General features: G+C 41.8%; 1 protein-coding gene across 1 annotated transcript; it reads left to right on the forward strand.

Moving 5' to 3' along the window:
- The first annotated feature begins 14,294 nt into the window (after positions 1–14,294).
- Positions 14,295–16,967, forward strand: scg2b (secretogranin II b). The gene is made up of 2 exons (XM_058068314.1): positions 14,295–14,397; positions 14,526–16,967. The coding sequence occupies exon 2, from the start codon at positions 14,543–14,545 to the stop codon at positions 16,265–16,267; it is 1,725 nt and encodes a 574-aa protein (XP_057924297.1). The 5' UTR covers positions 14,295–14,397; positions 14,526–14,542; the 3' UTR covers positions 16,268–16,967.
- The last annotated feature ends 10 nt before the right edge of the window (positions 16,968–16,977 follow it).

Raw genomic sequence — 16,977 nt, forward strand, 5'->3', positions numbered from 1 at the left:
GTCTCGGAACTCTGCCATGCAGGCCATTTTTGCCCAGTGTCTTTCTTATGGTGGAGTCATGAACACTGACCTGTGGATGTTGCTGTGGGGTCTTTTGTGACCTCTTGGAGGAGTCGCTGCTGCGCCTCTGAGGTACTTTTGGTTGGACGGCCACTCCTGGGAAGATCCACCACTGTTCCATGTTTTCACCATTTTTGGATAATGGCTCTCACTGTGGTTTGATGGAGTCCCAAAGCTTTACAAATGGGTTTCTAACCTTTAGATCTCAATCACTTTCTTTCTGGGGTACGGGGTAACAGAGAGGCAATCACTTTTTTGCACACTATGCAGATTTTTTCCCTCCCTTAATAATAAAAAATGTGAAAACTGCATTTTGAGTTCAGTTGTGTTGTCAATAACAAATATTAAAATGTATTTGATGATCTCAAACATTTAAGTTTGATCTCAAACAGGCAAAAGAAAAATAAATCAGGAAGGGGGGCAAACACTTTTGCACACTACTGTATCTGCAGCTCACTTGATGTCCATCCCCTCCTGCTCAAGCTTGACCAAGACGACTAGCACAGACACAGTAAATGCAAGGTGCATTTACAGACATCGGGTCATTGGATTAAAGATCGGCCAGTTGAGAATCTCTGCATTTAGTTCACTAGTATTTGATGGGATCAAATTATTTCAGCGGAGACACAAAAATGATCTCAAATGTGCTTGAGCTGATTAGAAATGGTTAGAGATGTCAATCAAACCAATAACAATGATGAGTATTTCACTTTGTTGAATGATAAACATGGATGGCGTGTACGAAGGTACAATTTAACTTTGGGTAACAGTTCAATTGGGATAGTTTGAAAAAAGAAAAAGGCTGAGCTATTTTCAGATTTTAAGGTAGGAAACTTTCAGCACCCACAATGCACTCTGCTATTTGCTTGCCGTGTTATTGACAACACAACACTCGTGTTAATTTAGCCTTCTTGTCTTTGTTGACAACATGGCAGATGGTGTGCAGAGCCAACGATGAGGCTCTGTGTATATTTTGTTCACAATTAAAGGTTCCTTTAAGCCAGGGGTCTCAAACACGCGGCCCGCGGGCCAAATGTGGCCGGCAGGACACTAGTTTGAGGCCCCCGCCTTGATATGAAAGTTTAATGTTAGTGCGGCCCGCGCAAGTTTGATATGGATGCTGTATGGTATCATGTACCCAGAAAAAATTATTACGTTTGATTAATGTTCATGTTAAAGGTTAAATAACTGTTAATAGTTATCCTCCCTATCCGTGTGGAAGTGGTAAGTTTTTGGCTTTTTAAGTTTAAAGGAAATAACTTGAAGGCTACCGTTTAGGTCGCTAGCTCTCTAGTTTGCGAGTTAGCATGTGTCTCAAGACCCTGCAGTTGCGCAATATGTTGTAAATAAAAAGAGTATAAATGTGACTATAGTCGTGTTTTGTCATGTCTACAGGGCTCTAATAATGCTTTGTTCATTTTAATCTGAAAAAAATAATTTGTCTACCCACCAACTATATGTGGTTTCTTAAGTTTTTATTATTTGCAGTTTTATTATTATTATTATATTTATTTATTACTGATTGATTGATTTTCTTTATTCTTGATTTGTTTATTTATTTTTCATCTTATTTTGTGTACAAAAATAAAAAGTAAGATATTTGAGAACAGTGGAATGTTTTATCAGAGCTTTTCTTGTAGAAAATTGGAACCAAAGCAAAGTTTATTCATTTTTCTATTTTTAATAAATGCGTTTTTTTGATGCGGCCCAGTCTCACCCAGACCCTAGCTCCAGTGGCCCCCAGGTAAATTGAGTTTGAGACCCCTGCTTTAAGCTCTCCTCTCCTGTGACTGAGATGTGACTTCCTCTCGCTGCACCACAAAGCCAACCACTGCACCAAGAGCTACAGGAAACATCTTCCATATTATATGAAAAGCAGTCTCTCTGTTTGCTGTCCTGCTAATTTAACAAGTCCAACTCTCCTCTCCCTCCCTCTTCCTGTTTACTTATGACTCAGAGGTTCTCTGTGCGCACGCTCCACTGTGAGCCCATGTTGAAGTTTACCCAAGGATAGCGCCATCACAGAGGTGGGTATCAGCTGGAGGAAACAATAATTACATCTGGGGCACCGTGGTAAAAGGTGTGGTCCATCACGACAAACAACACAGAAGGCGATGATGGGGGATTAGGGGGATCACGAGTGATGATAAAACTGGGCAGCAGAGGTGACCTCAGCACTGCTATCACCAAATGTGCTATCCCAGCTGGAGCCTATCCCAGCTGTCTTCGAGCGAGAGGCGGGGTACACCCTGGACTGGTGGCCAGCCAATCACAGGGCACATACGTATAGACCAGGGGTCGGCAACCTTTATTATCAAAAGAGCCATTTTACCCACACGCTTACTAAAGGAAAACAGATAGGAGCCGCAAAACATCATTTAAAAACAATATCTTATAAACTTTTGAAAGTTTGAATCAGTTTTAACGCCAAATTTTTACACCAAATTGTTGCTTCTCGTCACATGTGAGCTCTTTGAGCTCATCCAATCACGAGTCAGAACTCATTCACTTCAATTCATTCAGGGTCTCACAGAAAGTCAGATTAAAAAAAAAAACTCATTAAAAAATGCATATTTTTTCCCATTAGGGTATTTTAAAAAAATACTTGAGCGTTGTGAAGGGAGCCACAACAAAGTGGCTGAAGAGCCACATGCGGCTCTGGAGCCAGGGGTTGCTGACCCCTGGTATAGACAAACAACCATTCACACTCACATTCATACCTATGGACAATTTGGAGTGGCCAATTAACCTAGCATGTTTTTGGAATGTGGGAGGAAACCCACGCATGCACGGGGAGAACATGCAAACTCCACACAGAGTGGAATCGAACCCTGGTCTCCTAGCTGCAAGGTCTGCGCGCTAACCACTAGACCGCCGTGCCGCCCTTTTCTCTTTTCAATATAAATCAATTTTGGCGAATGTTTTTAAAGGTTTCAAAGATTTTTAAAAGATTGACTTCAAGTAAAAACATAAAATTAAAAACTTCTGGTAATCTGACATGTTTTGTCTGAGGACCTCAAGTGTGAGTTTTTGTTTACAAAAGGATGCATGAAAATGAATGTTGCTGCTAATCCAGTGTTCCCCCTACATACTGGATGAACCCCCACAAATAGAGTTGGCAATGCTTGTTTAACCCTGCTCATAAACCCATTATAATGGGACTGTCTGTGAATGTAGAGATGAGACAATACACAGGATTGGGTCTATGAGAACGAGACGAGATTTTAACATTTAAAAACCTTTAGGTTAATTGGCGACTCCAAATTGTCCATAGGTATGAATGTGAGTGTGAATGGTTGTTTGTCTATATATGTGCCCTGTGATTGGCTGGCCACCAGTCCAGGGTGTACCCCGCCTCTCACCCGAAGACAGCTGGGATAGGCTCCAGCACCCCTGCGACCCTCGTGAGGGTAAGCGGTAGAAAATGAATGAATAAATGAATGAGTAAAATGCTAATATTGAGACTAGTCTGTCAAGGAAATGTAGTCAAATGCCTATCCCTGCATCTTATATTACAGTACATAATGTAAAATAACACTGGAATATTAGCCAATGTTGTTTGATTGGGTTCTATTGGATTCTACCCAGGAATGTCGCCACCCCAAATGTTGTGTTCCCTAAAAAAGAAATAACTATATAATTTTTATATAAATTTCCATGTTATTGTCATATTTGTGTTGACTTTGGAATGCATCAAAATGACCTTTCGCTAATGCCGGGCCAACATGGGGAGGGGGGGGGGGGGGACGTGTTGAGCCAAAATGTGAGCGAGCGTGATGATGGCGAGCCAAAGAGAAAGAGAGGAGGGGCTGGGAGGAGGGGGACAAGTGATACGTCTGGGCGATGACTCACCGATGCTGGGTATTTATAGCATCACTGAAGCGGGAGGGTGGGTGCCTGGAAGGTGGAGGACTGCGTCATCACACGGCCAACAGGGAGTGGCGGGCGGAGGCAGATGAGAGTGCAAGCGGGGAGGCGAGTGGAGGAGCTGATGGGCCAAAGCAGCAGAGTGGAAGATGTGGGCGGGGATGAATGAAGATCTGTTGAAGGATGAGAGGATGAACTGCAGAGAAGGAGAAGGCGTGACACAAATAGAAGTACACCATTTAGAAGTAAAAAGTCACTTTTAAAAGACCAAAATGAAGGACATACTGCAAGTGGATAAAATCATTCCCATAATAACCAAATGTATCCTTACATTTTGGATTATTGATTGATGGTCGCTTGGTGGGACATTGTTTCCCATCCCACCAACCAGCCTGTTTCGCTAATGACGTCAGTGAATGCGTCACACTCCCCCCCGCCCGTCGACATCCTCCTCCCTTCATAGACTATAACATAATGAGTGCGTGTGTACGTTTGCATGCAACAGCATGGATTTGAAAAGGGATGAACAGCACAGCACCAAGGAGAGCTCCCACCCACATCCACACCAGCTAGTGTGAAAACAAATGAAGCGTGTGGATGATAGAAAATAGAAAATGGAGTGGTTAGCGCGCAGACCTCACAGCTAGGAGACCAGAGTTCGATTCCACCCTCGGCCATCACTGTGTGGAGTTTGCATGTTCTCCCAGTGCATGTGTGGGTTTTCTCCGGGTACTCCGGTTTCCTCCCACATTCCAAAAACATGCTAGGTTAATTGGCCACTCCAAATTGTCCATAGGTATGAATGTGAGTGTGAATGGTTGTTTGTCTGTATGTGCCCTGTGATTGGCTGGCCACCAGTCCAGGGTGTACCCCGCCTCTCGCCTGAAGACAGCTGGGATAGGCTCCAGCACCCCCACGACCCTCGTGAGGATAAGCGGTAGAAAACGCTTACCATATAGACAAACAACTATTCACACTCACATGCATACAATTTGGAGTCACCAATTAACCTAGCATGTTTTTGGAATGTGGGAGGAAACCGGAGTACCCGGAGAAAACCCACACATGCACAAGGGGAACATGTTAAACACAAAGATGCCCGAGGGTGGAATCGAACTCAGGTCTCCTAGCTGTGTAGTAATGTAAACATACTATCAACAAGTAAAACAGGTTAGTTATTATAAATTGACAAGTCAGTTAAATAAATGCCGGCAACTATACAATTTGAAAAGTTGCACATTTGTATGTGGCACAAACATCAGTATAAGTAAAGTGCAAAGTATGCCGGCAACTATACAATTCGAAATGTTGCACATTTGTATGTGGCACAAACATCAGTATAAGTGCAAAGTATGCCGGCAACTATACAATTCAAAATGTTGCACATTTGTATGTGGCACAAACATCAGTATAAGTGCAAAGTATGCCGGCAACTATACAATTCAAAATGTTGCACATTTGTATGTGGCACAAACATCAGTATAAGTAAAGTGCAATGTATGCCGGCAACTATACAATTTGAAAAGTTGAACATTTGTATGTGGCACAAACATCAGTATAAGTAAAGTGCAAAGTATGCCGGCAACTATACAATTCGAAATGTTGCACATTTGTATGTGGCACAAACATCAGTATAAGTAAAGTGCAAAGTATGCCGGCAACTATACAATTCGAAATGTTGCACATTTGTATGTGGCACAAACATCAGTATAAGTAAAGTGCAAAATATGCTGGCAACTATACAATTCGAAAAGTTGCACATTTGTATGTGGCACAAACATCAGTATAAGTGCAAAGTATGCCGGCAACTATACAATTCAAAATGTTGCACATTTGTATGTGGCACAAACATCAGTATAAGTGCAATGTATGCCGGCAACTATACAATTCGAAATGTTGCACATTTGTATGTGGCACAAACATCAGTATAAGTAAAGTGCAATGTATGCCGGCAACTATACAATTCGAAAAGTTGAACATTTGTATGTGGCACAAACATCAGTATAAGTAAAGTGCAAAGTATGCCGGCAACTATACAATTCGAAATGTTGCACATTTGTATGTGGCACAAACATCAGTATAAGTAAAGTGCAAAGTATGCCGGCAACTATACAATTCGAAATGTTGCACATTTGTATGTGGCACAAACATCAGTATAAGTAAAGTGCAAAGTATGCCGGCAACTATACAATTCGAAAAGTTGCACATTTGTATGTGGCACAAACATCAGTATAAGTAAAGTGCAAAGTATGCCGGCAACTATACAATTCAAAATGTTGCACATTTGTATGTGGCACAAACATCAGTATAAGTAAAGTGCAATGTATGCCGGCAACTATACAATTCGAAATGTTGCACATTTGTATGTGGCACAAACATCAGTATAAGTAAAGTGCAAAGTATGAAACTCTGCACCAATACAACAAGGGAAACCATTCCATCATGAGCTAAATTTGTTAGCCAGTTGGTTCGTAGAGGATGGAATAAGACAAAGACTGTACCATTTTTTTTTACTCACGGGTAAAACAGTTCTATCACAACACAAGCTAAATGGTTAGCTTCTTAATTGTGACAAATATAGACATTTCTTTGTTAATTATGCTCTCTTATTAGTCACGTATGCTAGCCACAGTGGTGGTGGTCTATTTTTTGGTTGAAAAAAAACATTTTTTTGAGCTGACAGCAGCTTGTGTATATTTGGCAAATAAAAATGGTCATTAGCGGTGAAAAGAATAGAGTCTCAGCTTGTCTCATTAATGCAGAAATATTTCACCCACCCCTTTCCTCGTTGCCGTCTTGGTGTGTGTGACATTACATGGACATGTGGCCTTTTCAAAACAGGAGCCGCCTGCAAAGTCTCACGCTACACCTTCATCCATTTTCATCTCCTCAAATAGCTCTCTCCTCTAATTTGCTCCAAACATTCTTGAATTCTCAATTGTGCCTTCTGACGGCCAAGACGACACATTGTCTCTTTGCACACTAATTAGTGCGTCAGAAAAGTAAACGACTTGGAGAGAATGTACCTGATGGAGGAAGGGCGAGAAACAAGAGGTGGAGGCGATTGAAAGGCTATGAGGCGGCGTCACCATGGAGACGTGGGATGAAAAGAAGACGTGCCATGACAACGGGTGTGTCGTTCTCTCCCCTGCTCTCCATCTATCTATGATGGCTTGGCGGTGATGAAAATGAGGATGAAAACAAACAAATGAGCACCGCTCAGTTTTTCTTGTCACAATGAATCATTTATTATTCCAAAAGGATTCCAAATTTGGACTGGTTGAGTCATAGGTCCTTTAAGTACACAATGGAGAACAAAGAAAGGACTGAAAAAAAAATATACTGACTGGACGACGATGAACTGGATTTTAAAGGTCCTCTATCATGAGTGAAGAAAACAGGCTTTTATGTTTTATGTTATGTTTTATGTTAAAACAGTAATAAGTGTCTGTTTATAAGCATCAAATGTGAAATCCCTCAATTGAGAGAAGAGGAGGCACTTGAAGAAGTGAAGAAATAACCTTCTTCCTCATGGAGATGTAAAAAAAAAAATCAGGCTTCACTACGCTCATTATATATATATGTATATATATATATACATACATATAGTATATATCGTATATATATGAGCGTAGTGAAGCTATATTTATATTGTAATTTATTGTAATTATATATTTATATTGTAATATAAAAAAGTTGTAAAAATATATTGTAAAAAGTTGTTATATATTACTATATATATATATATATATATATTACAATATATATATATATATATAGTAATATAAAAAAGTTGTAAAAGTATATTGTAAAAAGTTGTTATATATTACAATATATATATATATATATATATATATATATATATTGTAATATAAAAAAAGTTGTAAAAGTATATTGTAAAAAGTTGTTATATATTACAATGTATATATATATATAAATAACAATATAATATATATATATATATAGTATATATATGAGCGTAGTCAAGCGATATTTATATTGTAATTTATTTTAATTATATATTTATATTGTAATATTAAAAAGTTGTAAAAATATATTGTAAAAAGTTGTTATATATTACAATATATATATATTGTAACATAAAAAAGTTGTAAAAATATATTGTAAAAAGTTGTTATAGTATATTACAATATAATTATAATAATAATAATAATAATAATAATACATTTTATTTAAAAGCGCCTTTCAGGACACCCAAGGTCGCTGTACAGGAGATAAAACACCAATATAAAATACAAGATAAAAGACAACAAACAATAAATAAGAGCATACAATAAATAGGGAGAGGGGGGACCATGTGAAGCTGTTAAAGGGAATAGGCAAGTTTGAACAGATGGGTTTTGAGTTTAGATTTGAAAATGGGAAGGGTGGCAGAGTTACGGAGGTCTGGTGGCAGAGAGTTCCAGAGTTGGGGAGCAGAGCGGCTGAAAGCTGTGCTCCCCATAGTGCTAAGACGTACAGAGGGAACAGTGAGATGGAGGGACGTGGAAGATCTGAGGGAACGGGATGGCTTAAGAATGTGGATGAGGTCAGAGAGGTAAGGGGGGGCAAGGTTATGGATGGACTTGTAGGTGAACAGAAGGATTTTGTAGTTGATTCTTTGTGTCACGGGGAGCCAGTGGAGTTGCTGCAGGATGGGGTGATGTGGTGGAATGAGGGGGTCCTGATGATGATCCGGGCAGCAGAGTTTTGAACCAGTTGAAGTTTATGGAGGGATTTGTGAGGGAGGCCGAAGAGGAGAGCGTTACAATAGTCAATGCGGGAAGTGACAAGGCTATGGACGAGGATGGCGGTGGTGTGGGGGGTGAGGGAGGGGCGGAGACTATTAATGGAGCGCAGATGGAAGTAAGCTGACCTGGTGACGTTATTGATGTGGGATTGGAAAGATAGTGTGCTGTCGAGGATGACACCCAAACTCTTGACCTGAGGGGAGGGGGAGACTAAGGAACTGTCGATGGAGAGAGAGAAGGAGTCAACTTTAGATAAGGTGGATTTGGTGCCAATGAGTCGAAATTCAGTTTTATTGCTATTAAATTTCAGAAAGTTGGAGGTGAACCATGATTTTATTTCAGAGAGACAGGAGGTGAGGGAGGGGGGTGGGAGTGTGGAGTTAGGTTTGGAAGAGAGGTAGAGCTGGGTGTCATCCGCGAAGCAGTGAAAGTGAATGTTAAATTTACGGAAGATATGGCCGAGGGGGAGAAGGTAGGTTATGAAAAGAAGGGGCCCCAGGACAGAGCCCTGGGGCACACCTGTAGTGACTGGGGAGGGGTCGGAGGAGAAAGACTTAAGCTGAATGAACTGAGTGCGGTCTGTGAGATAGGAGTGGAACCAGTGGAGGGGGGTGTGGGTGATGATGATATATATATATATAACATATAAATATATATATAAAACAACTTCTTACTGAACCAAATGTACCAAAAATGTTAATTTTATTTTGTTTTGTAGTTTTGCATGTAATATTACTACTTTTTTGCTTTGCTATTTCTACTCCATGCTACTAAAATGATTTTTTTTTTCATATTACATATTGGGCTGGAGTTTGAATTTGAACAATTCCGTTTACAATTCTGATTATCGTTTTGATTGTGATTCTTTTCAGGAGTAGGCTGATAGATGTGTCTTATGGTGCAGAATAGACAGAGTTCCTACTAACCTGCAGGGAGGAAGTTGATAGTTTGATTTAGAATATTTCACTTTTTAAGAACAAACTCTCTTCAATGCAATAGTAATTTATTGACGGTCCCTTGCATGTGAGTGGGAACTACATAGCAACAGCAGCATCACTGTTGCTTTGGAGCCATACAGTATATCCAACTGCCAACGTGAAAATAAAAATGACAAAGATGAATATATGCAACATGGAAAACTAACTTCACCATGGTAAACAAGTAAGGGGAATGGAGTAACACTTAACAAGTCATCTGGTCAACTTGCTGGCTAAAGCTAGCATTAAAATACACAGCATTGTGTTAGCTGGATATTTGCATTGGCCACCTTATTCAGAGTATAAAGTATCATGTGTTTGCGGCTTCGATGTTTGCATAGGATGGACGTAATTTATAGTTTTGCTTACATGATTAATTGGAAAAAGTCCGGCGTAGCCGTCAAAAATGGGGTGGAAAGTCAGGTATGGCGATAAAATAAACGGGGCAGCCTCCGTAAACCCGGTGGTGTTTCAATGGATGAACACAAACGCGTTTCCTGCTGCATCTTCTTGTTTGGTGTTACGCCGCTGGCCAATCACCGAATGTAGGCACTGGATGTGTTTTAAGAGTTCCTGATTCCCTACCAGGATTGGGGACTGTGACCAACCACAGCGGAGTGTGCGTGCCAGGAGGCGGGCCTTGGTTGTTTTTCGCGTTTAGCACAAAATCCAAAGAAATACAACTGAATAGGTGCAGATTCTGGAAGAACTAGAAAGCCTTCTGTGCTGGTTAGCATTTGTAGCTGCTCTATAGTCTTGGTTGTTTTTCGCGTTCAGCACGAAATCCAAAGAAATACAGCTGAATAGGTGCAGATTCTGGAAGAACTAGAAAGCTTTCTGTGCTGGTTAGCATTTGTAGCTGCTTTATAGTCTTGGTTGTTTTTCGCGTTTAGCACGAAATCCAAAGAAATACAACTGAATAGGTGCAGATTCTGGAAGAACCAGAAAGCTTTCTGTGCTGGTTAGCATTTGTAGCTGCTCTATAGTCTTGGTTGTTTTTCGCGTTCAGCACGAAATCCAAAGAAATACAGCTGAATAGGTGCAGATTCTGGAAGAACTAGAAAGCTCTCTGTGCTGGTTAGCATTTGTAGCTGTTTTATAGTCCACAATTCAATACAAAGGGTCGAAATTGCAGCACCGAGGCTAAATTTTAACCAATGCACTATTGTGGGACCTATGATGCTTATTTACAATTGTTGAAAAATACTTTAATATGAGACCTTTTACAATCAACAAACAATCTGCAATTTTTTTTTACACGACTTTGACAATCTGCCAGTCAAAAAATGATTCGGCATTAGGGACCAAGCTCATTTTCAGCAAGGTATTTCCATTGGTGATTTTGACTAAGGGTGACTTCTGTTTCAACCTACATGGAACGTCATCATGTTTAACGACAGCTCATTAGAGATCCCTCAAAGGACTCATTTTCTTCCAGTTCCTCTTCAACCATTTTGATTTTTTAATCTCCTGACCAGTCATCAAGAACTTTCATAGCCCCCTTTTGGGAACAAATATATTAAAGCAAAGAAATGTGCCACATGGTACTCACAATGCTACACAAAATATGAGTATCCTGCAGTGAATAATAATGAATAGTATTGCCGTCAGAAAAAGGCTTGAGAAAAGATCCTTATATTATTACTGTCACTTACGCTTCCCAACCCCCCCAGTCACCAGCAAAGCATAAGGGACCACTTTCTTCTTTTGCATGCCTGATTCAGTGTTACGCATATTCAAGCAATCTGCTAATGGGCACACAAGAGAAGCAGTGAATAACAGCAGTGTTGGCTGGGGATTGGAGGGATGTGATGTCACAGCTGGGGTGATGCTGTGGGATTAGATGACACTTTTTATGAAAACACACACACACTCTCTTCTTTTGTCAGTGATTCTTCCTTTTCCATTCCCTGGGCCATTTGAAGCCTGTGGGCTCTTTTTTCATCGGACATTGACACATAAAAAAATACTATTAAACAACAAATAAAGTAATTTTCACAAATGCTTTGAATTAAGTCATAAAATTAAAATACATACGTTTTACAAGACCCAAGTTCAATCCCACCCTCGGCTATCTCTGTGTGGAGTTTGCATGTTCATACTTTGCACTTTACTTATACTGATGTTTGTGCCACATACAAATGTGCAACTTTTCAAATTGTAGAGATGCCGGCATTTATTTAACTGGCTTGTCAATTTATAATAACTAACCCAGGGGTGGGCAAACTACGGCCCGGGGGCCACATCCGGCCCGCCAAGTGTTTCAATATGGCCCGCCTGTTCTTTCCAAAGTATTTTATTTAAACTCAACATACAACCTGGCATTGTGGCTTGGGCCAACTTTTTGATGGTTGAGGTAGCTGCTTTATCAATTTCGTTATTTGATGTGGTCTGTTGTTTACAAAATGCTCCTGGAAAAAGGAACACAAGCACAATAGTAAAAATAATAATAATAATAACAATAATAATGTTGTTGTTAATAATAATATTATTATAATTATATTAATATTGTTGTTAATAATATTAATATAATAATAGCAATAATATTATTATTATTAATATATAATAATAATATATTATATAATAATATAAATAATAATTATAATATATTATATTATATAATATAATGATAATAACATTACTATAACTAATAATAATAACAATAGTAATTCTAATAAAAATAATAATAACAATAATACATTTAATTTCTAATACACTTCACATCAAATAAATGATTTCAAAGTTCACATATAGCAGATTGCATGACACTTTTACATGTAAAATATGTGTAAAAATATAGGTGTAAAAATTGACTGTTACGTGTAAAATACTATATATCACCCCCCCCCCCCCCCCCCCTTCCCGGCAATTTTGTTAAATCAATGCGGCCCGCGAGTCAAAAAGTTTGCCCACCCCTGAACTAACCTGTTTTACTTGTTGATAGTATGTTTACATTGCCACACAGCTAGGAGACCTGAGTTCGATTCCACCATCGGCCATCTCTGTGTGTACATGTTCTTCCCGTGCATGCGTGGGTTTTCTCCGGGTACTCCGGTTTCCTCCCACATTCCAAAAACATGTTAGGTTAATTGGTGACTCCAAATTGTCCATAGGTATGAATGTGAGTGTGAATGGTTGTTTGTCTATATGTGCCCTGTGATTGGCTGGCCACCAGTCTAGGGTGTACTCTGCCTCTCGCCCGAAGACAGCTGGGATAGGCTCCAGCACCCCCTGCACCCCTCGTGAGGATAAGCGGTAGAAAATGAATGAATGACATTCAGGGGAAAAAAATCTTTCAATATGTTGTTAGCATATACACATGGAATAGAATGGAATGAATGGATGTGTTTACAAAATGAAAATCAAAGTGCCCCCCGCTAACCCACCCGCATCCTTTGATTTTCCAGTATGAGGCCCTCGTTGGGAAGAGTTTGGACACCCCTGCACTACACTCTGGGTCTGGCTTGGGCACGCGAGTCTGCTTCATTTGACTACCGTGAGCATTCCAATCCGGAATCAAGCATGGTAAGCTTCTCTCTGGCCCAAGGTGTGAGCCTGGGCCAATTGTCACACAGAAGTACACATACAGTCTCCCCACTGATGCTAAGATTTACCATAATGGAAACAGAAAAAATATTAATTAAGAAATTGATTGCACCTCCTGCCAGTTATCAATGAAAGACCATGATTACTTGAGGAATTAGCAAAAGTGGTCTTAACGAAGACCGCAAAGAAAAATAACATGGTAACATTCTGGATAAGTGTATACTTACAACATCGTAGAATCAACTGGATTTTCCTGTTGGTTTAAGCCTCCATAAAGAGCAGCCCATTGAACTACAACAGAGATTGTGACACATGAGGCCTCTCAGATGTTACAAATGGACCAAGGCTGTGTATGTCTAAGGTGTCCCAATACTTTTGTGTGTTTGGTGATACAGTGGGAAAGATCCAGTTTAGGAGCCCATATAATAAATATTCCCACCTCTGTGACCCCCCCTTGGTGGGAGCCACGCTGTGTCCTCTTTATCTTGCCACTCGTGGCGGTGTGTAACACGGACTGCCCCCCATCCAGTCGCTCAGTGGAGGGTGTTTATCACTGGCTGGGTGGGCGATCTCAGGGAAGAGGAAGAAGCAGGGAAGAAGAGGAGGGGGAGGAGGAGCTGCTGAACTGCGACAGAGCCTGTGAGTCATGCTGGAGGGTTTAACTCCTAAGGCGCCATATGGAGAAGAGACAGTAAATGAGTTATGATAAATAATGTGCAGGTTTAACCAAGTACAGGAAGGTACAGTGGCTTTAAAGTCCAGTCATTCGTCCTGTGGGGTAGATTGGTGAAGATATGACTCCAATTATTGATTTAGACACACACATTTATCTAACAGTGGCTTTTCTTTCAAATATAAGGCAAAAACACAATGATTGTGTGACGCCAATATGCTCTCGTAGCGGATCAATAACTCTCACTGAGCTGTGCCGTGCAACAGACAGCGTCGAGGGCTATTTTTAATGCAGCCAGCTTCTTTTGTATGCCATACCATAAACGTGAATGATTTATATTGGCTCTTTTTAAAGGGATAGGCTCTTGCGTGTGTTCGGTGCGATGACGTGCAGGTCATGTGACTCCTCTTATATGGAGAGGAGCTGTCCAAGTGCTGCACACACACACACACACAAACAACACATACAAAGCAGGAGGAAAGAGGACATGCACGACACTTTTACTGCTGTCTGAGCGGAAAAGGTAAGCGTTTTGACTACAAAACGTGTTTCTATCGAATCATCTTTGCTATGAAAGGATGCTTTTTACTTGATATGAGTCGTCGTGAATGTTGCTTTTACCATGCGCCTCAATCGTGTCTTTGTTTACAGGTGATCAATAGCCTATAATGCTGCATTTCCACCAAAAGTTGCCCTCGGGGGTGGCCGCAGTCCTCCTCGCCTTCCTTCTCCACGGATGCGCGGTGCAGGCAGCGTCTCTCCCCCGCCACTACCGCCTCCGCGGCGGGGAAGGCGAAGAGCAGCCGGCGGGTTCGGACCTGCTGAAAGCCTTAGAGTACATCGAGAACCTAAAGCAGCGTAACGGGGGGCGACCTCTGCCTGTGGACTACGACGAAGTGGATAAGTTCCGGATGTTGCTTCAGCTCGCCTCGCAGCAACAGCAAGAAGATAATGGTCCAGCGGATCGTCAGGATATCACCGCGGAGCAGCTGATGAGAACCCTCCTCAAGTCCATCCAGGATCAGGCCAAGCTCGGATCAGTATCCGCGCCCCGGAACGACCGCCGCCTGCACCGACACCGCACCAAAGACACTGAAACCCCGCAGAGCTCACCGGCAGACTACGCCAACTACCCAAGACCCCACAAGAAGTACCCGTTGATGTTTGAGGATGAGGAGAACACGGATGCATCCAGACGGGCTACAGAGGACTTGGACCAGCAGTACACACCGCAGAGCCTCGCCAACCTTCGCTCCATCTTCGAGGAGCTCGGGAGGATGCCTCTGAAGAGAGACCTGTTTGGTGATGATGACGAGGAGGAGGCTGATGATGAGGATGCGGCCCCTGGAGAGGAGTGGGTTCCTGTGGAGGAAAGAGAGGAGACAGAGGAGATGGTGAATGGGAGCCACGAGGAAGCAGATCGAGCACTTGGGGACCAGGAGGAGGCTGCGGAGGCAGAGGAGGTGCAGCGACGCTCGGGTCAGGATCAAGAGGATGCGGACGATGACACCAAACTGGTCGATTATTACCTGCTGAAGGTTCTGGAGATGACCGATCAGACACAGAAGAGGGACCAGACTGGAGAGCAAAAAAAGAGACTCATCCGCCCTTCCATCGTGGACCCTCGCACGGTGAAGGAGCTGCTGGAGCTCTCCTTGAAACTCCATGTCCCGCCACAGGACCTGATTGACATGCTGCTTACAGAAGAGCTCCGGAAGCTCCACCGCAACCCTCCTGCCTCATCTCGCTACACGGTAGGAACCACCCCCAAAGTCCGCTACTTTAGTCGCAGACTGCCGGTGAAGAGCAAGACGGCCCCCGAGGACATGGACCGGGAGGACTTTCTGGACATCATCGGTGTGGAGACCATCAGTAATGAGTATCCGGTGATGCAAAGACCTGCCAAGACGTCCTTGGATAGAACACCGACGGGGTCCAATGTCGCTCCCAATGCAGGATCTGTTAAAATCCCGCCTCCATCCGGACGGAGAGAGAACCTGTTCTTATCCGAGCTCAACAAGATGCCCCTTAAGCGTCAGGCTGATGGCGGCGATGACGCAGACGACGATGACGTGGAGGACGAGGTGACCACCTACCTGGCGGCCAAAATCCTCACAGAGTATCCGCCCAACAGCATCGCCAAGCGGGACACCCAGGTGCAGATGAAGGGCGGCTTCCCCTATGAGCTGTACGAGCGAGCCGTGAAGGACTACTTGGGCCAGGCAGACTCTGGAAGCAGACCGGTGGCCAAAAGGGAGGCTGAGGGGGTTGCGGAGGAGAAGCCCACAGAGGTGCAGAGCAAGGAGGAGATGCCGGTGAAGACCTCAGCCCCGCAGACCGTGCAGGGTGAAGGAGGAGAGGAGCACCACGACAAAGCTGTGGCTGGAATGTAAAGGCTATGAATATAGTATTTCTCTCTGGTGGATGTGATTTAGTTTACAAATTTTAATTGTATGAATCATAGCTATCATCACCCTAATAAAAACAAAAAAAAAAAATCCATAAATATAGTCCCTATTTGCTGCAAGGTCATTATATAATTATAGTGACATCATAGGTCATTAAATTAAAACACAGGGTTTGTTCCTTCTCATGCTCCTGAATTCAATCAGCACGTACTCACATTAAATTACAGTTTACACATGTTTTGTGATGCTATTCGGTTTGTTTACATTGTTTGTAGACAGACTATCACATTATAATCACAAGAAATTAACATGTCAAACCACGTATGTTACTATAGCTGAAAATGACAAAAAAAAATACAGCCTTAAAGGAGTACTTTCTAACATAATATAGAGCTATCTGTGAAGAATATCATCAGTTATTTTCAATTAGCGGCTGGCTGGAATGCTGTGGCTCCACGTATATTCAGGGTCTGTGAAGTTGTTGTTGTTATGATTATTAATATGAATAATTATTTCAAAGTCTAGACATCAGCCTGCCTTCCAAACATTTTCATACTGCAAAGCTCTGTATTGTTGGCCTATACCAGTGGTTGTGCTAAGTATGCTCATTTTTAAACCATTTTGTACATGCTCAATAATGTGTGATGAAGCACAGATGAATAAAGCATCAGATGTATTATTTTTCTTCTTGCTGA

This window comes from Doryrhamphus excisus, chromosome 3, assembly GCF_030265055.1.
Source record: "Doryrhamphus excisus isolate RoL2022-K1 chromosome 3, RoL_Dexc_1.0, whole genome shotgun sequence".
Lineage (NCBI taxonomy): Eukaryota > Metazoa > Chordata > Actinopteri > Syngnathiformes > Syngnathidae > Doryrhamphus > Doryrhamphus excisus.